This window comes from Orycteropus afer, unplaced genomic scaffold, assembly GCF_000298275.1.
Source record: "Orycteropus afer afer isolate SDZICR_OR568_19922 unplaced genomic scaffold, OryAfe1.0 scaffold00157, whole genome shotgun sequence".
Taxonomy (NCBI): domain Eukaryota; kingdom Metazoa; phylum Chordata; class Mammalia; order Tubulidentata; family Orycteropodidae; genus Orycteropus; species Orycteropus afer.
This window is the reverse complement of record NW_006921744.1, coordinates 193,487-215,218: the sequence shown is the minus strand read 5'-3', so window position 1 is coordinate 215,218 and position 21,732 is coordinate 193,487. Positions and strand designations below refer to the sequence as shown.

Sequence of the window (21,732 nt, the reverse complement as noted above, 5' to 3'; positions counted from 1 at the left end):
TAACGGAGATAGCCCAGACAGCTTTTATAAAACCATACTACTGCCTTCACATAAGAGCTCTGGTAGCATAGTGCCTAAGGCACTTGATTGCTAACCAGAAGGCTGGTGGTTCAACTCCACCAGCCACTCCTCGGAAAAAAGGTTGGGCAATCTACTTCCGTATTGATACCACCTCAGAAACCCAAGGAGGGGAGGGGTCACTATTAGTTGGGTCCGACTCAACAGCACATAACAACAATAGCCTTATATAAAATTTTTTTTTTTTTAATCTTCTTCTTGGTTTTCTAATGTTATTACTTTTATATAACTACAAAATGAAGTTTTAAGAAACTCAATGATTAATGAACACAAATAGAAAATAAGGCTTTAAATTTTGAAAAAATTTCTTTTTAAAAAATGCATAGGGCACTTATGTGCCATAGACACAATCAAACTGGAAAACAATTTTTCAGAACAGTAAACACTGAATGCTTTCATTTATATTTCCAATATATTCACTCCATGTAACAGATAAGCAAGACTGGAAATTTAGATCTTAATAATAAATATCACTGCTTGAAATCTTTTAGCTCGGTTATTTGAAAATAGTAACTTTTTTTTTCACACATTTATTTAGCAGTAATAATATAAAACCAGAAAAGTGGGAAAGTAAGTGTCAAAGATAAAGGATGTAAAGTGCTTTTTAAACTGTAAAATATCAAGAAAATATGCATTCTAATTACAAGGATTACTCCTATAGACAGAGCCAACTATATTAATAAAAAGCTAGAGAGAAACAGTTATGACAGCTACTCAAACTTTCTGGGTTGTTAAGAGCCTGATTACAATGTTAATTTTAAATTATTTTAAAAAGTAAAATGTATCTTTAAAACCAGAATGAGCACTGGATCAACAGTAAGATCTGGATTTTAACTTTGCTTCCATCTCTAAGGTTATGTACTTCAGACAATACTCCTTCATATGTCTGGGATAATTTCTTCCTGTTATTAAGAAATTCTTCAGGTCTGAATATTCTATCACACTATAGCATTTGCTCTCTCCCCCCACCTTTTGAAAAAAAAGATAAAAGCTCAAACTGGTAGTGTCATCATTCAAATTATAAACAAAATGTAAAAAATAAAATATGACATTATGGTAAATTCATCTAAGTCTTGGCCATGTGACTTCCAGAGTGCCAGTGTTTTATAAAAATCAATGTGAATCTCTAGGAAGGTTACACAGTGACCTTCAGAATCAGTTTTTGCAAACTATGACAAATGTTATCTGGAAAACCCTCTTGTAATGCTAATATAGAAGATAAGAAGCTCAGGTAGTGTAATGCCTAAGAAGATAAAGAACAGCAACATAATTTGATGACTTAATAGCAATGTATCCTAACAGTTTATATTTCTAGTAAGTTATCTTTAAAGGAACTAATGTTTCAGAGTTCCAGTGCTCAACTAGTTTTCTTCGTTCAGTCCACTCTCTTACCTCCACATTCTTCTATTATTTCAGCTATTGTGCTTGCTTCATCACCAGCCATTATCAGAATGTTTTTCAGACCATCTAGAACCACCTGAACAACTTGAGAATCTTTCACTGACAGTAAATTACAGAATGGTGGTATTACATTCTGTTGTACAAGGTACTCAACCTACACAACAAAAGAGAAAAATATTTTTATTTATAGAATTACCTTTTTCCCCAAAAGAACACAGTAAAGGACTTAGAAACAATCGTAACTCTTAACCATATAAGAGTAGTGTACTTTCCATTATTAACAATCATAACCATTACAGTTTTTTCAAATTCACCTGATCTTTTCTGCCACTTATTGTTAAGTTGCTAATTGCCCAAGCAGCTTCTTTTTGTGTTCCAAAATCCCCCTGGAGGTTGAGAAAGAAATCATAAAATGAGTTTTTTACCCCAAAGGCTTGGTTTTATATAATACAATAATAGACACAATGAACTCAATATGACTGACCTTAGCAAGCTGATGAATAATCATAGGGATTAATCCAGCATCTATTACAGCTTGAACCTGCTGCTGGTTGCCTGCTGTTATGTTGGAAAGGAACCAAACTGCTTCCTATAATTGAACAAAGTACAGGGCACCATAATTTGAAAAATTGTATCTTTAATGCGTTTATATTTTTTATTTGAACATACTTTATATATGCAGTAACAAAATCATCTGAACGGTTTTAAGGAAAGTGCATCTAAAAAGTGATTAGGTTAGAGAGAAGCTCCTATTTTTAAAAAAGTTATAAGAAATTTCCATTTGTAATATTTGGGTACCATTAAACTGGCATATATTCATTCAATAACAAATTTCTTGACATAAAAGAAAATTACCTCTGGCAACCACTAATAAACTTTGATGTCTATATATGTGCCTATTTCATGTAAGTGGGATTGTCCTTTTTTGTAAGTGGGTTATTTAACTCAGTATGTTTTCAAGATTCATTCACATTGTAGCATGTATCAAGACTTCATTTCTCTTTATGGCTCAAGAATATTCCAATGTATGCATACAGTGGTATTTTGTTTATCCATTCATCTGTTGATGCTGACGTGTCAGTCATTTCTACCTTTTGATTATTGTGAATAGTGCTGTAAGGAACACTGGTATAAGGTATTTCTGGTATTTCAATTTTATAAGAGAAACATGACCATTACATACTTGCTCTGGGAGTAGAAACTATTATGATAATTCATTTCTCTAGTAGAGGAAAATATGTTCACGTATCTCACCAATAAAGATAAAAAGGGTATTATTAAAAGCTTACCTGTTACTCTTAACTATAAGAGGCTATGGATTTAACAAATAGTATTACAGCTATGGTGGGTTTTGTGTCAGTATCACAAGTGCAAAAAATCTGATATACTTAATCTAAGATTAAAGCAGACTAAGTGTAATTTTAGCATCAAACCATCTTCCTCCTCCACAAATCAATGAGCTAACTGTAAATCCATCCAACTGTGGTAAAATGTTAGTAATCTGGGAATCTGTGTTTGAGTCCTTGGGTGTTCACTTTACTAGTCTTGCAAATGTTTTGTAGGTTTGAAAAATTTCAAACAAATGTGGAGCAAAAAAACCAAGCACATTGGTAACTTCTACCTGTAGGGTCCTACTGTGATTCTAAAGATGCAAAGAACACAAATGCTCAGGGTGAAAAGCATTTAAAGCAACTAACTACTGAAGCTAAATAGGTTATCTATGTTAAAATTAAGTATATTAAGTATATGATGCTAATATTTAAATATTTTTAGTTCCCAATTACAAAATGCATTTAGTTATAAAAATCACTTCCATTATAGTTGAACTTTCTACAGTAAAAATAACAGACCTAGAGTCTGAAAGTCTACAGCTTCTTTCCCTTCATCAGAAATATATCTATAAAATGTGATTGTCAACCACATAGTTTTCTACTGGAATCCAACTGTTATGTTATAGTCAAGCAACTATATAAATACAGTAATGACACAGAAGAAGAAATGATCAATTCTGCTGGAATTGGGATGGTGGCATTTCAGGCCAATAAAAATGTATTTAACTAATATTTGACCATCACACTTTTATGACTCTTGCTGTGCTAGATCATGGTGATGAAACACTGAAGTGGGAGAACTCAATCACAAAAGGGGATTAAAATGATCATTCAGAGAATGTCAAATACCGAGTATGAGAAGATACAAAGTGAAGGCCAGAAAAGGTACGGAACAGGTCATGAAGAGTCTTTATCATACAAAGGAATTTATTTTTTAGCCTAAAGTGGAGAAATTTTAAGTGAGAGAATGTTATGGTCTGTGTTTTTTAAATGACAGCAAGTAACAGTAAATGAGAATGATTGCTCTCCCCCAGAGTAATCTGCGAGGGGAAATCTGCCAGAAAAATCAGATGATTTATACAACCCACTGGTTCCCACTCTATTTTCATCATATTTTTACCTGCTTTACCACTGCGTAACTCATCTGTCTTTTCTTTCTCTTTGAAAAAAAAAATACACAGGAGTCTTCTATCTGAAAGAATATCACTTTATATGCATGCATATGTTTTTTTCTCTGAATGAGCTAAATACTTATGTATATATTAAGGCAGTAATAATAATTCTGTATCTCATGCTTGAAATCTTAAAAAGAGTAATTTTTTGTTTCCTTAATTTAGGAGTTCCATCTACAGCTCCAATCTGATTTTTGTAGGGAGATTAACTTATGTATGATACCTCTATTTCTTTGTAAGAGATACCAACTGTTTAAGTGGCAGATTTCATATTCACTTTGACCCAGGGGCTATAATTTACTAGTTGTTGGTATTACTCAATCCATTTAAATTAAAAAAAAAAAAAATCTAAAAATATTTTTCATTCTGTGATGATCAAGGCAGCACTTATAAGAAATAATTAAAAGCTGACAAAAAATACCAAACTCAAAATAACTGCAGAGGTGATATGAAATAATTCTCATCTTATCTGCATTGGTTTTGAGGAAAAGTCACAGTGAAAAAGTTAACAACAGAAACAAGGAGCAGTTAAAGAAGATTTCAAAGACAGAAATGTAAAATGATGAGGACATTGTAGTCTTACCTTATTTATCTTCTCTTTTGGGTGTGATAAGAGATTTGGGAAGTGTGACAAGACATCACAGTTGAGAACGACCTGGGTCTGCTCATCAGTGCCGGTCACTATGTTGCCAACCGCTCTGAGTGCTGCAGTCTAGGGTAGGGATACAATGTTTTCTGTAAGCTTATTTATTTGTCTATGATGAAACTAATTATGTATTTTTCATAACCTTGAGAAAATGTAAAAATATAAAGGGTGAATAAGTAACACTTCATCCTTACACAAAGCATTAAGCAGAACTAAAAGCAATTCTGAATTTTAAACAAATCACCTGTGAAAAATACTTTATGGAAAAACCATGTGAGTAACTGATGGAAAAAAGCCAAAAAAAATTTTAAAAAGGAAATTAAAACGAAACCATAAAAGCCCATCTTAAATAGCCATTTTATTCCATTACTAAATTTTAACTCGTGAAAAACTCGTGCTTTTTTTATCCATCAGTGTTTATCTGCCTTTAAAACGCTGGCTGAAAGTAAGTTCATTGCTGTTCAAGTCACTCTTATGCTTCTGTGTTCAGCAGAATCACAGACAAGCCCCTGCCTCAGAGCCACAGGAGCTGAGTAGGGTTAGAGGGGTCTTGTGCGATGACTCTGTGCTTCCTCAGTACCCTACCTCTGTAGCAACAAAATACGCTGAATTAAAAACACTGGCTTATCTGTCTGTTCTACCCAACCGGAGAGGTCTAAAGCTCTTCAAAAAACCATTTTTATTTGAACAAGTAGTCTTATCACAAAGCACCATGAGTGGTACACTCTAGGTGCTTATTAACTGTTTATTGAGTTAAATGTTACTGAATATAATTATGAAGAGTCCTGGATCATAATCACATCCTAGGTATATGTTCTTCAAGTCACTTAATTTGAGGGCTGTTCTATGAGAATATTTCAATGAAAAAAAAACAGACACAAAATACTTTGTAAGGTGAATGATCATATATGTTATATATTATTTTAACTTTGGGATTTTATAGTTTATGAAAACAAGTATTTTTCTTTATTAAGGGCGGGGAAAGGGAACCATATAAAGTTAGCGGCTTTTATTTGCTGAGAGGAATAATAAAAAACATCTACCATGTTTTGTCATTCCATGAAATAACATTCTCACATGACAATGTCAGAATAAAGACACTCTATCCCCCAGAAGATGTGTGTACTCGTTTAGGTGTGAACAAGTGTGTATAGTCACCCTACATTGTCCCTGACAGTCAGTTTAAATGAGAACTGGTGAAGAATTCATTATGGGTAGCTGTGGTCCTGAAATTCAGGTATAATAGCTAGAAAGATACTACAGAAAATTAGGAGTGGAAAAGAGATTTGATTAGTATTTGATGTAAAATATTCAGCAAAAACAACTGAAAAAAGAGTGGAGGAATATAAAAGAACAACAGAATGTTGATAATTTCTGAAGTTGAGTGGTAAGTACACAGAGGTTCACTGTATTATTTTCTATTTTTGTGCATGTTTGAAGATTTCCATAATAAAATGTTAAAAAAGAGGGAGATTTCAAAGATATGCTAGGTTACTGTACCTCAATATTTATGGAGTACCTACTGCATGACAGGTGCTACTTCAGGCACAGAGATAAAGATGGAAAGATACTATACCTGTGAGAAACTCTGAATCCAATGAACAAAGAAACTAGCAGTTACAGTAACACAGTAGTAAATTGTAAATATAGAAATGTATTTTAGAATAGAAATTTTAAAAATAGAAATGTTATTCCTAAAAAATAAAAATAACAGCACCTCCTCTACTGGCGAACACTAGGGAAATTTTCTCAGGAGAAATACCGTTGAGTGCTAAAGGTTATCTGCTATCCAAAGTGTGTGTGTGTGTGTGTCTGGCGGGGGGCCATTCTAGGCATAATTGCCAAATGCTGATTAGTATGGGGGACGATGGCATTCTTTGTTAAGTACATTAATAAGTATGGTTGAGCTATAATTCTCCTAAGGGACAGGTAGGCAGGAAAAGTTTGAGAGTTAGAAGTGACCAAATGATAAAAAGCTCTTATCTGGGATTGGAATATTGGATGCACTAAAATATTTTATAAGAGGCCAGGAGTGGGCACATGTTTCCATTTAGTTAAGCACACTATGGCAGAAGTGAGATAAGCCGATCTATTATACCTATCCCTAATTATGAGTGGGGAGACAGTGGGAAGAAAGGAAATGCAGTTTGTAGGCTACTAAAATTATCAGAGAAAAACAAACTGAGTCCTGAACTAAAACTATGGCTCAAATTTGAAAGCTATGAAGAACTGATAGGAATTTGTAATGAAGAGGAAATGAAAGGAGGAATTGAGGCTTCTAGGTTGGACCATGCTGTCCACTGAAACGGGATACAGGAACAGGATAGGTTTGTGGGAGATGATGATACATTTTTGTCTTGTTGAAATGACAATGTAATGCTTGAAAGAGTTCTAAGAGGTTGTATCTAAGAGGTCAAAAACAATTGGCCATATGGTCTGAAACCCAGCCAAGAATGTGGGTGAGATAAAGATTTGGAAATCAAGAAAATCAGGTTCAGGGGAGTAACAGAAGAAATCTGGAAGATCTGCACTTATAAACAAAATTGAAGCCTGGCCATGCAAGTTAACTAGTTACAGCAAACACAATTCTACAGAGGTATGAAAAATTTAAAAATACTTACTTGAACTTTTACTTCCTGGTGGCTCAGAAGGGGCACAAGAAATGGCACAACCCCTGAATCAATAACCATCTGTATCTGCTCATTACCTCCATCTGTCAGGTATGACAGAGCCCAAACAGTATCTACAAGAATCTACAGGAGGCAAAAAAGAATAATCATGTTACGGATTTGTTTGAATGTTTAAAATACACAACATACCTTAGGGGTGGTAACAGAAGAAGTAACCAAATTTTATGTTTCAGCTTGGTGGCAATAATATCTGCTTCCGTGATAAAGTAGTAGGTATCGTGCTCTCAAGGAGCTCTGGTAGCGTAGTACCTGAGGCACTTGACTGCTATGCTAACCAGAAGGCTGGCAGTTCAAACCTATCAGACACTCCACTCCTTGGAAGGAAGGTTGGGCAATCTACTTCCGTAGAGATATCGCCTCGGCAACCCAAGGAGGGGTCGCTATGAGGCACATAATAACATCATCATCTTGCTCTCAATGCCTACCTTGTCGTTGCTGTTGTTAAGTGCCGTCGAGTCAGACCCGACTCACAGCGACCCCTCCTGGGGTTGCCAAGGCGGTATCACTACGGAAGTAGATTGCCCAACCTTCCTTCCAAGGAGTAGAGTGGCTGGTGGGTTTGAACCGCCAGCCTTCTGGTTAGCAGTCAAGTGCCTTAGGCACTATGCTACCAGAGCTCCCCAATGCCTACCTTAGCCTACTCTTAATAAAAAGAGACACAGAAGTCTGTGATAATTTTTCCTCCATCGTCTGCATTTATATATCAGATAGGTGAATTTGAAAACAGGCAGAAAAGTAATTCTCCTTGCTCCACAAATTGGGTACCTAATAATCACATTCATTATACCGAGAATGAGGCCAATACTTCAAGTCTGCTTTGTGTGCCATCGAGTTGATTCCGACTCAGCGTGACCCTGTAGGACACAGCAGAACTGCCCCATAAGGTTTTCTAGGTTGTAATCTTTATCGGAGCAGACTGTCAGGTCTTTCCTCCCATGGAGTTGCTGGTGGTTCGGACCTTTCGGTAAGCATCCGAGCATGTAACCATTGTGCCAGCAGGGCTCCTTACTAAAAGAGGCCAAAAAGATGATCTGTTTACTCAAGGAGTTTTCAGACATGTTTATTAACAATACAATTAATTTTTCAGACTACAGAAGTTAACACATAAACACGTCCTCAGCTGAGGAATATGGAGTACAAACCATACCCTATGCCCATCCTAATTTTGCAAATAAAAAACAGACTCAGAGGTTTGGTGACTCATTCAAGGTCAAAAAGTTTGTGGCATTCCTTGTTGTTTACACAAAGAAATGTGAAGCACTAGTCTTATTCTATGTGAAATCCAGAGATGTTTATTATTAATATTTATTATTAATAAAGACATCCTGTAGCTCTAAGGTAATAGCAGCTACCTAAATTCAAATCTCTCCACATTCCCTTACAAAAACAGATGAATAAGAAAAGCAAATAAAACTACATATAGCCCACATCTTCAGCAATGTTAGGAATTAGAGAACACTACAAATTTCAAATAATGTGTAAGAAGGGAAAAAATTAAATTCCAATTTTTGTGTGGGCTTCCACCCCCTTACCTGTATTGAAAAGAGAGAGGGAAGTGAAGGGCTTAAAGGCACCATATCCTAGAAAAACCATTATTCTTTAAACAAAGAAACAAGTTCTCTGAATCTCCAGGCAAAAGGATCAAATTACATATAAGAGTAAAAAAGTTAGGGTGGAATCAGACTTCTCAAAAGCAACTCTATCAAACAGCACTTTCAAGAAACTTGAGGAAAGGTAACGTAAGCTAAGGACCAGGCTATAGAAAAATAGTTATATATGCGAGAACTAAGAAAATACTCACAAACTTTTCCTAAGATGGCTACTAAAGCTGGGTTTGGCAAACTATAGCCCATGGGGCAAATCCAGCTCTGCTTGTTTTTATAAATACAGTCATTGTCATTAATTTATTTACATATTATCTATGGATACTTCACACTATAAGGCAGAGCTACACAGTGCAAAAAAAAAAAACGCGTGGCCTGCAAAGCCTAACATATTTACTATATAGCCCTTTGTAGGAGTCCCTGTTGGCACAAAAGCACTTGATTACTAGCCCAGAACTTGGCAGTTCTAGCCCAAGCAGAGGAGCCTTGGAAGACAGGACTGAGGATGTATTTCCAAAAGGGTCACAGCCTTTCTATGGAGCAGTTCTACGCTGCAGACATGGGATCACCACAAGTCTGAACTGATTCCATACCAACTAACAACAACAACAACAACAAGCCCTTCACAGAAAAGGTTTGTCAACCCCTGTAAGCAGAGGAGTCATCAAGAGATGACTAGGAAAACTTCAGTGAAAAAACGCATGTTGAGCATTTAATATAGCTCGCTGTAGATCAAAGATTAAGACAAATGTAAGGACATGAGTGGAATAATAATTTGTCAATGTTTTTCCTGTCCTAGAAAAATAGAAATACTGGAACTTTAAAAACTGCAAGACAGAAGCTGTGCCTATTAGCTGAGCTTATCCAACAGCCAGCCCAGGTGTAATGAGGCCTCATACCAACACTGAGACAACACACACATAATCTTAGCAATTATCTGACAAGGATCTGACAAGGATTTTAAAGTTTCATTGAAATGCTCAACAAGCAATTATGAACATTCTACAAGCAATTCTGAACACTTCTGAAACAAGAAAAATAGAAGTAACAGCAAAGAAATAGAGAATATAAAGAAAAAAACAAACTGAAATTTTAAACCTGAAAAAAAGATTTAAAACTGAACTGAAAAACTCACTGGAAGGATTAAATATTAATGAAGATGAGAAGAAAAAATATTCAAAAACAGAATCAGCAACAGAAACCATCCAATCTGAACAAGAGAAGGAAAAAAAAAAGAAATGGACAAAAGCCTTCTGGACTTGGAGGATAATTACAAAAGATCTACTACCACTGTCACCAGAGTGCTAGAAGGAGAGGTGGACCTAAAAAGTATTTGAAGAAATAACGGCAGAAAGTCTCCCAAATGTGGCAAAAGACATAACCTTACAGATTCAAAACTGAGAAGAGAAGGGTGAAAGAAGAAAGAGTTCATCAATCATTGCACAGGTAAAACAGGTGTCCAAAAATGCATTTAAAACTGTCGAGCCACACGCTTAAAAAGAAAAGGGCATTACAACAAAATGGCAGCTACTGGAACAAAAACACAAACCTTCCTAAATACCAAAAGAAATTTTAAAAAGGGCAAAGAAAGCACACTAAATAGAGAATAAACACACAGAAATTAGAATATAAAACAATATGAAAGTTGAAGCTAAACACATCAACCATATCAATATATGAAGTCTTGGGCCAAGCCAAAAATAGCTTATGCTAACAATGTACACGATAGTAAATGTCTCATTTTTGCTTGCCTGGGGCACTAAGCCATACTGTATCAGTATGATCTTTTTGTGGCTGCAGACTGAGTAGCTAAGTTCAGTCATATGGGTGCCTCATGTTTATATGTTATATCCCCAATAAAAACCTTGAATATCAAGGCTCAGGTGAACTTTCCTGGTTGATAACATATATTGTCACACATTGATACTGGGAGAAACACTCTTATTATGACTCCACTGGGAGAGAACAACTAGAAGCTTGTGTTTAGCTTCTTCTGGACTCTGCCCTATGAGTGTTCTGCCTTGGCCAATTTTGATCTAAAAACTCATTGGAAGGATACAATATATAGCAGAATAAAGATGCGAAGAAAAAAAAAATTCACGAACCACAATAAACCATAATAGTAAGTATAACGCTTCTTTAAGACTTTCTAACTAATCACTGAATTTGAAGGGTAGTCTTGGGGACGCTTGATACACCCTCAATAATCACCAACATCACCAATAATCAAGCCTCAGATGTAAACAATCTGCTACAACTGGCTAATTTCATTTGTATCAGTGGAAAAATCAGTTAGCTATGTATTAAATGTTTTAGAGGACACTCTAAATTATCTAGGCACATCAAGCCAAAGAACAACTACAGAAAGGGTTGGAAAACCAATTCATTCCCACTGCAAATTAATTTTAAGCAGCAAAATAAACAGAAAGCACATGAACACAGACTGATCTGAATTGGTCCAAATTTCTCCTCTAGTTCTCAGGGTCAGTATTTTGCCTTCCTTCTAAATAGGCACAAAACCCAGCCTAACTATCTTCACATTCTAACTCAGCTTCTTTCCAGCATTCTTGGTTGTCACTGACTCAAATTCTCAAGCCATTCCTATTGTTTCATACCTTTTTATGCAGCTATTCTTGTTTTCTGTTGCCTTATACCCTAAAATTCCAATTAGAAAGCTGGGTATTACTTTTCACTCCTCAATTCTTTCACCACCCATACCAAACCCACCAAATTTTATCATTTAATATTTTTAAAGTCTCTCTTTGCATTTTCATTCTTATTGCCTCAGCTCTAATACTGGCACTAATTTTCTCTAAGGCATATCACAAAACCATTACCCCTCCAGTCCTCTTGAGAGCAAAATCTCAAATCTAAGTTTCTGTTTACTTACATTTATGTCCGTATGGTATATGAGGACACACAATGCTGGCAAAATCTAAGGAAAGAAGATAAATAGTAAGTAACACTACAGTTAATGAATATGTCTTAGTAAAAATAAACTGCTACATAAAAAGCAGTAAATACTGTTTGTAGGGCAAGAAGGACAACATTATATATGTTGGAATCTCTTCAATTAAAAAATGAAAATTTCGTAAGATCATTCTAAAACACTAAAAGCATATTTTGGATATTCAATTAAAATATCCAAATAAATATGTCAGAGATTAATGTACCTTAGAGGAAAAACATTCATTTTTAATAAACTTTCTTACAACATACAATGCCAAGTGGAAAGAATGGAGATGCAAGTATTAACAGTATAGCTACTTAAATGATACTCTTAAAACTGCCATTATCATCTCACTTACGCACATAAAGTAAAAATATGGTTTTATTTAATATGTTACTAATTCAAATTAAAGTTTTTACCACAAATTTAGTCAAGAAAATTATAACCAACGTATCTAAGTATAAAGCTTTATTTCTTGAGTTTGGACCTTACACATCTTTCTTTTTTTTTTTTTTTTAAATCTGGGGGAAGAAAGTAGAGGTGGATGAGTGGAGGCGAATCACATTCAGAACCCTTTCCATAAAACAAAAGATAGCAGAAGCTATTGTAAAGACATCATTTCTCTACAGTCAAGTGAATAAAAGTTACATATAATTTTATAAACTTAAAATACTTAAATCTATTTACAAATCAGATATGTAAAATTTCTTCCTTTCATTAGATTTACCACATAGTACAGTAGTGCCCCTTATCTGCTAGAGTTATACTACAATACCCCCAATGCGTGCCTGAAACCGTAGATAGTACTGAACTCTATCTACATTATTTTTTCCTATACATACATATGACAGGTACCCGACTGATGCTGCCCAGGCAGGCAGGGTTATCACCCAACTGTGTTTTCTAGGCCCAGCAGAAGGGAAGGAAGCTAGCTCCTGGCCCGAATGGGAGATGGCACAAGATTTTATCCCATTACTCAGAAGGACACACAATTTAAGTATTTTTGGAGCACAGCTGACTGTGGGTAACTAAAACCACAGAAAGCAAAACAGTGGATAACTCTATGTCACATTTTTAAGAATGTTAATTTTGTTAGACATAAAGGGAAATTTCAATTGGACTTAAGGCAAATTCATCAAGAACATTTGCATGTAAGTATGCTAGTTTCATCCACAGAAACACCTTATTTAATAATTGTTAAATCAACAATGCAATGTAGTAGTAATTAAACTGATTTTTTTTCTTTCTCCTTTTGTATTTTTTTGTTTGAATTTTTTGTTTTATTTTTATAAACATAGTTGTTAAAAATGAAGAATTAGGACAGACTCAATATAATTCAAGACAATCTTTCAGGTGCCGTTAGACACTCAACTTTTATTTCATAGGAGTTAAAAATAAATATGAAAACTTACTTAAAAAATCTTATACCTGCAATAAAATCAGTGTAAGTGTTATTCATTCCCCATGCATGAAAAACTAAAGCATAAACATAGGGAAAATAAACCATTGGGCCTTTACAATTCTTCATTTACCTCCTGAACTGTTTCCATAGGCGGTGGGGGGTCCTTATTCCTGCAGAGATTGACAATGACCCATGTGACGTTCCGAAGGAAGGTGATGGGAATGGAGGGATTGATGAAGGACAGAAGAGGTTTGACAACTCCCAGTGATATGACATAATCTCTACATTGAGGACCATCACCTACAGAAATGAAAATTGTATTTAAAAAAAAAATTACATTCAAGATGAGGAAGTCTGAAATGTATGCAATGGCTCATGTTGGGACACTGATGTTCTATGTTTCCTCACCATTAGTCAAGGGCACAGTCAACTGTTGCTGTTTCTCTAGATTTTGATCTGGGGACATGAAATTTAACCTATTAGTCCTAATAGCAAATCTTACTATCCTTTCCAAAGAGGTACCACTTTAAGTTAGTATTTACAAGGCAGGAAGACAGTCAAGCCAAAATAAATTTAGAGGAAACATAGTGTATAATGGCTATGCCAATGTAGGAAAAAAGTTAATTAAGATTCTTAATTGGAGTCTTCTCAAACCTAAATGCAACTTACCTATTATGTTTCCCAAAGCCCAGACTGCTTGTTCACAAACATTCTGATGTGGTGAATGGAGAAGTCTCAGAAAAAGAGGTACTGCATCTATAATAAAGAAAAATATTTACACTTATAAATACTTACATTTTATAATAAAGAATAATATTTATAATGGCAAAATATTAAACAGTTTATAGGTTTCAACCTAAATAAGTTGATAAAATACACAAAGTCTGGCATACTGCAGCTGCTCAATTATAGTTAATGAAATTAATAAATGTGACAAATGACTTCAGCCTAAAACAAAAATCAATTTCAGTATTTTCCCCTACCAACATTCCAGTACACACAAACTGACAGTATCTAAAGGCTGCTATTATATCATTAACTCAAAGAAAATAGCAGCATGAAACTTTTCCTAAAATGCATAAAAGAAAAAAAGCTTCTACCCCAAACACGTAACCTCAAAATGTAATACTTAGTCAATGTAATCTCAATCCCTGATACAAGATTTATCAAAAAATTAATCCCATATCAAGTCTAATTTCTATTTTAAAATAAATTGTCCTATAATCCTTACATTGTTGTTGTTGTTGCTGTTAGCTGCTGTCGAGTCTGCCTGACTCAGAGCAAACCCATGCACAAAGGAATGAAACACTACCTGGTCTTGTACCATGACCATGGCCAGTTAGTCAGACTGCCCTTACACTTTACATAACTTAAACTACCTCCCCAAATCCTGAAACATGGGTATCACACCCATTTCCTGGCAGGAAACTCAGCATAATCTTCACCTTAAGTTTCAATTGTGCATACTATCTCTAATATTTTTCCATTATCTGTGTATTACCTGCATTATCTACTTAATATTTTCATAAAACTGATTCACTTTTAACAACTTTACTGGGATATAATTTACATACTACTGTCTTAGCTATCTAGTGCTGCTATAAAAGAAATATCACAAGTTAATGGCTTTAGCAAACAGAAATTTATTCTTTTACTGTTTAGGACACTGAAGTCCAAATTCAGGGTGCTAGCTCTAGGGGAAAGCTTGCTCTGGGGAAGGTCCTTGTTTCTTTTCAACATCTCTGGGCCTGGTATTCCTTGGCAATCTCTCTGTGTCTTGGTAATCTTTCCCTGGGTCTAGGAAGTTTCAGTGCAGGGACCCCAGGTTCAAAGGACACACTCTGCTCCTGGTTCTTCTTTACTGGTAACAGTGAGGTCTCTCCTCTCTCTCTGCTTCTTTCTCCTTTTATCTCTTGTAAGATAAAAAGTATAATTCAAGCAAGGGTATGACTTGAGTAAGGGTGGATGGAACCTGAGTCATGCACTCCTTTAAGGCTGACTCAAGATACAATCCACCCTAAAAAAAAAACAAAACACACAAAAACCCCATAATCCTGCCTCATTAACATACAGAGATTATGATCTCAAAATGGAAGATAACTATATCATATCACAAATGGAGGAAAACCACAAAATACTGGGAATCATGGCCCAGCCAAGTTGACACATATTTTGGGGGGGACACAATTCAATCTATAACACATAAAATTCACCTGTGTAAATTGTTCCTTTTCATTGCTGAAGAGTACTGCATTACATAAATACACCATATTTTATTCATTCATTTATCAACTTATACACATCTAGGTTATTTCTATTTTTTGACTATTATTAACAATGTTATGAATATTCATGTACATTTGTGTCCAAGTATTTGTGTGGACATATGTTTTCTTTTCTCTTAGGTATATACATAGGAGTAGAACTGCTGGGTCATATGAAAACTCTATTGTTATTATTAGGTGCTGTCAAGTCAGTTCTGACTCATAGTGACTCTATGTTCAACAGAACTAAACACTACCCAGTCTTGCCATCACCTTCACAATTATTGCAATGTTTGAGGTCACTGTGTCAAATCTTGCTGAGGGTCTTCCTCTTTTTCACTGACCTGTACTTTATTAAGCATGATATCCTTCTCTAGGTACTGGCCCAACTGATAACATGTCCAAAGTACGTGAGACAAAGTCTCACCATCTTTACCTCTCAGGAGCATTCTGGCTACACTTCTTTCAAGACAGATCTGTTTGTTCTTCTGGCAGTCCATAGTATCTTCACTATTCTCTGCCAGTACCATAATTCAAGCACATCAATTCTTTGGTTTTCCTTATTTATTATCCAACCAACTTTCACATGCATATGAGATAAATGAAAATAACATGGATTGGGTAAGGTATACCTTAGTCCTTAAAGTGGTATCTTTGCTTCTGTGCACTTTAAAGAGGTTTTTTGCAGATTTTCCCAATGTAATATGCCATTTGATTTCTTCACTGCTGCTTCCATGGGTGATGATTGTGGATCCAAGTAAAATGAAATCTTGACAACTTCAATCTTTTCTGTTTATCATGATGTTGCTAACTGGTCCAACTGTGAGGATTTCTGTTTTCCTTATTTTGAGGTGTAATCCACCGAAATCTGTAGTCTTTGTTCTTCATCAGTAAGTGCTTCAAGTTTTCTTCACTTTCAGCAAGGAAGGCTATGTCATCTGCCTATCGCAAGCTGTTCATCAGACTTCCTCCAATCCTGATTCCGTGTTCTTCTTCATACAGTCCAGCTTCTCAGATTATTTGCTCAGCATATAGACTGAGAAAGTATGGTGAAAGGATATAACCTAGACACATACTTTTCCTGATTAAACCATGCAGTATTCTCTTGTTTTGTTTTAATGACTGCCTCTTAGTACTGCATGAGCAAAATTAAGTGATGAAAATTCTATGGTTAACCTCTTGAGAAACCATTTTCCAGAGTGGCTGGACCGTATTTTACATTCACATGTGCAATGTATGAAGGATTCAACTGACTCACATTTTTAAAACTTAAGTAATTTTATTTATCAGTTTGGTAAACAGAAGACAAAGATAATTTCTCATCAAACATAAGATAACTAAAAAATAAACAATGAAAACAAAACATTGTTATTAAATTATACCTACTGGTCTCTACTGAGAGCCCTAGCCTAAGGTCTATTTTCTTTTTGTTACAAATAACACCTAACTGAAGCTTTCGCCTTGATATTATTGAAATATCTGAAAAATAAAAGGGAATATATTCTTACTGCATGATTCAATGTAACTTATTATACCATATACTACTTGAAATCATCTTGAGTCCCACACAAAGTCAACTGTTTCACACACTGAGACAATGTACTTGGTGACATCTAGTTCTTTTCAAAGAGCTTTTGTCAGTTTGAGTCAACACACCAATAATAGTGAGCCCAGTCTTGAGGTAACCAAAATTATACACACACACACACACACACACACACACACACACACACATATATATATATAAATAAATGTAACACACACACACACACATTACAAGCTAAGAGATACAAGCCACTCTGGACCTTGGAAGTATTAGAAACAGAGATTTTAAGCCCTGTTATTAGGAAATGGCTTCTACCCAAAAAGATAAAAATCTATTCACTTTTTAGTAACCACAAGTAAAATTATTTAATAAAAGATTAATGATAGGTATTGGTAACTTAACAATCATAAAAAGTAACTTATAAAATTCACCAGTTTAAAAATGCTGCAAACTAAAATTCAGTCTTTGTCACAAAACTCCATTTCTTGCCATCATTAAAAAAACAAACAAATATCCAGAGAGTAAGGGAGTGAATTACTTACTAGACTGTACAACAGCTTGAGTCTGTGCAGAAGTTCCTGATGCTATGTTAGTTAGTGCCCAGGCAGCTTCAAACTGTAATGAAGGACTGGGGGAAAAGAAAAAAATTACCATTTAAATTCAGATCTGTATGGCTATTTTTTATCTTGCCCTTGAATTTTGCCTTGTTATATCCAATGCTTGTTGGATATCCCCACTTGAATGTCTTATTAGCTCTCAAAGCCTTCGGTCACTATAAACTTGCTTCTTTATCTCCGTCTGTAGTTGTAACTTTTAGCCAGCCATTATTTCCTTGACTCCTTCCTTTCCCATAGACACATCTAATTAGTAAGTCATGCCAATTTTACCTCCTAAGTATTTCCCACGTTTATATCATCACCCCTAATAGCATTGTGCTAGTTTAGGTCCTCATCATCCCATGTGAATTACTGCTACAGCCTCTAGACTGATCTTACAGTTAAAACCCCATCTGATTCCACTAAACTATCAGTTTTTCATACTGGAGATATTATAAGGCTGCATAACTTTGCTGACAGGATGAGATCATTATAATTTGGAACAATGATGAAAGACTTTACAAAGAAAGTGAAAACAGAACTGGCTTTTCAAAGATGAATAGAAAAAGGAAAGCACTGACAGCTGGAAGTAGAAATTAAGGTATTATGGGTGGAATAATCATGATGTGTATGGATGGCAAGGGAAAGACCAAGAGCAGAAGCCAAGGAGAGATGCAAAAATACAGTAAGGGATCAAAGTAGCAGGCAGGTTATCTAAGCACATGTTTGTGTTTGCAGGAAGGGGGAGTGTGCACCATATCCTAGGCTTCAAAATTTGGAAGTTATTCTATATACATAGTATGTATTGGGTGCTGCTAAAGAAAAGGGAAGTAAAGAAAATAATGTTAGAGACAACAGTATGACAAGTGGATGAAAAAGGTTATAGGCTGATGCGCTTGTTAAAAGACACAGAAAACTATCTACATTGAGATAAGATAGATAGATGGAAGAATATAAATTCCCTTAAGTAGAATACCAAGGTGGGAGGGAACAGTGATGAGCAAAACTAAGGCAAACCAAAGGTTAAGGAATTAGAAGAAAAGTATGTAAACACTGGTGAAAGAGAGCTAGGATGTTAGTATCAAAAGGTCAAAGGAATTCAAGAAGGAAAAGGTGTCAAGAAGAATGAATGTGAGAGACACAGCAAACAGTGAAAATGGAAAATACACTCTACAGGTTTAAAGGACAGACTAGACGAAAAGATACAGAGTAGCAATTAGGAAATGCATGATGAATTTTGGTAGAAAGTAGGGAAATACAAGGCTATCAGAGGCAGGGGAGAAGTAAAAGGACAGTAAGGTCAAGATGGTAGTAGTATATATCATTTAAAGGAGAAAGGGTTAGTAAGTTAGTCTAATTAGGCAAAATACTGGAAATAAGGCCTTAAGTGAGAAAAAGGAAAGATGAGAAAAATAGAAGTAAAAAACCATGCAAAGTCTTCTAAGAGGTCATATGAACAAAGAAAAAAATAGAAGATACAGAAAAAAATGAGTGAGATAAACAAATCATAAATGGATACTATTATAAGCTCGGTATTGTGTAAGTATTTTGTATGTATTATCTCCGCTTCTTACAACCACCTAATTTTTCATAAATGAAGTATCTGAGGCTCAGAGAGATTATGTGACTTATCCAAAGCCACTTGTGTTTTGGTCAATAGCAAATCTTGGATTTAAACCAGGGTCTAGTTAGCTCAAAAGTCTCTATCTTTTACACTGTAACACAATTTCCCATAACAAATTCTATAAGTGAAATTCAAACCACTGACAATTTTCTATTTTTGCTGTGTTTTATAATTATTCATTATATATATATACACACACACACACACACACACACACATACATATTTCAAAATACTTTTCTGTACATACGTTTCACAGATATACCACACAAATGAGTCTTTGCCAAAGACTAGAAACCACAAAAAGAAAAAAGAGAGCAAGAACAAGAAATGGGCCCTAAAGGTGGAAGTAGGAAGGAATTTATTTTTTCAAAAGGCTGAAATAAAACTTATCTTTTTTTTTTTTTAATTGTGATTTGGGTGAAGATTTACAGAGCAAATTCACTTTCCATACATCAGTTCACATACCCTTTGTCTCATGACACTGACCACAATTTACCACAATGCAACAGCTCCCATCCCACTTCCTCCTGATAGTTACCTCTTCCCTGTGTCCATCCCTCCAAGCACTCCTGCCCCCAGAACTGTCTCCCTGTGCATAAAGAGCCCTTCTCTCTCCTATGATTGTTCTCTCCAAGGAGTGTATCTACCTCAGGAAATGTTTAACTCATAGCCCTGTCTTTTGTTTGGCTGGAAGCCACAGGTGTAAGTTCAATTCCAGGCCTGAGGGGCAGCCGGGGGCCATAGTCTCAGTGGTTCCATCAGGCTCTTATCAGACCGGCAAACCTGGTCCCCCCACCCCCCAAATGATTCTGAGTTTGGTTCCACATTGTTCTCCCTCTCTATCCAGGATCTCCTACATAGTTCTCTCTACAAGTGGCTGACAGTGGTAGCCGGGCACCATCTAGTTCTTCTGGTCTCACAGTTGTAGAACCTGCGGATCGCATGGTATACTAGTCACTAGGACTAATTCTTTCCATGAATCTTTGGTTTTCTTCATTCTTTGCTCTGGATGAGGAGAGACCCATCGTTGTATCTAGATGGCTGCTTGCAACCTTTAAAGATCCCAGTCGCTACTTGCCAAAGTAGGAGGTGGAACAATGTTTTGTGTAGTATGTTATGCTAATTGAGTTGACGTCCCCTGTGGCTATGGTCCCGAGGCCACAGGTTCAACTACTCACTCCCTCTGGGTAGCTGGCTGTGACCAAGAAGTGACTACAACCTTGTCCCTTGTCAGCTCTACTATACACCTGGGAATTCAGATCATACAAATACACTTATAGGACCACTATCTGCCAACCCTCTACATGGTCTTGGGTACACTCCCCACTTCATAGAAATACCTAATAGTTCTGCCTGTCCACCCATACACTCATATTTACCTCCACTGAAAACATAGTACTGTATGTGCAAACAGGTTCATCTCTGTTGTCTGTACCTCCCACGTGCCTCTCTATGTCTTCCTCTTCCTCAATGCCACCATGTTGATCACTCACATTTGGTACAATGCCCTTCTCTTCACCCAAATCAATACTTAGCTCTACCTATCTAACAGTGTTCCCTCCCCTCCCCTCCCACCCCTGGTAACCAACAAAGAAAATTTCCTTCCATAGATAAACCTTTCCTTGCCTTTTACGGTAACAGCCTAATACAATATTTGTCCTGTGGTTGACTTATTTCACTCAGCATAATGTCCTGCAAGTTCATCCACGTTATGTGGTGTTTTGCAGATTCTAGATTATTCTTTAGGGTTGCATAGTATTCCACTGTGTGCATGTAACCACTGAGTTATCCACTCCTCAGGTGATGGACACCTAGGTTGCTTCCATCTTTTGGCTATTGTAAATAGTGTTGCGATGAACATGGGTGTGCATATGTCTGTTCTTGTCATGGCTCTCACTTCTTTAGGATATATACCTAGTATAGAATGGCTTGATCAAATGGTATTTCTAATTCCAACTCTTTAAGGAATTGCCATACTGCTTTCCACAGTGGTTGTACCATTTTACAGTCCCACTAGCAGTGTATGAGAGTCCTAATCTCTTTGCATCCTCACCAGCATTTGTTATTTCTGTCTTGTTGAACTTTGCTACTAGTGCTGGGGGCAGATGGTATCTCATTGTTGTTTTGATTTGCATCTCTTTAATGGCTAATGATCATGAACATTTCTTCATATGTTTGTTGGCCACCTGAATATCCATCCTCCTTGGTGAAGTATCTATCTATTCATGTCTTCTGCCCATTTTTTAATTGGATTATTTGTCTTTTTGTTATTGAGGTATTGGAGTTTTCTATAAATTCTAGAGATAAATCCCTTGTCAGATATGTCATTGCCAAGTATTTTTTTCCCAATCTGTAGGTTCTCTTTTGACTCTTTTGGAGAAGTCTTTGGAAGCACATAAAAATTTTTAGAAGGTCCCATTCATCTA

At 35.8% G+C, this 21,732-nt stretch overlaps 1 protein-coding gene across 1 annotated transcript in view; it reads right to left on the bottom strand.

Annotated features, from left to right (window-relative positions):
* The window catches only part of KPNA3 (karyopherin subunit alpha 3), a 169,955-nt gene that overhangs the window by 958 nt on the left and 147,265 nt on the right, over positions 1 to 21,732 (bottom strand). Inside the window, exons 7-15 of the mRNA XM_007946346.2 lie at positions 17,627 to 17,712; positions 13,944 to 14,030; positions 13,405 to 13,574; positions 11,813 to 11,857; positions 7,250 to 7,381; positions 4,566 to 4,694; positions 1,964 to 2,068; positions 1,794 to 1,865; positions 1,471 to 1,633 (exon numbers count right to left, since the gene is read on the bottom strand). Coding sequence (XP_007944537.1) covers positions 1,471 to 1,633; positions 1,794 to 1,865; positions 1,964 to 2,068; positions 4,566 to 4,694; positions 7,250 to 7,381; positions 11,813 to 11,857; positions 13,405 to 13,574; positions 13,944 to 14,030; positions 17,627 to 17,712 — 989 coding nt within the window. The remainder of the gene's footprint in view (positions 1 to 1,470; positions 1,634 to 1,793; positions 1,866 to 1,963; positions 2,069 to 4,565; positions 4,695 to 7,249; positions 7,382 to 11,812; positions 11,858 to 13,404; positions 13,575 to 13,943; positions 14,031 to 17,626; positions 17,713 to 21,732) is intronic.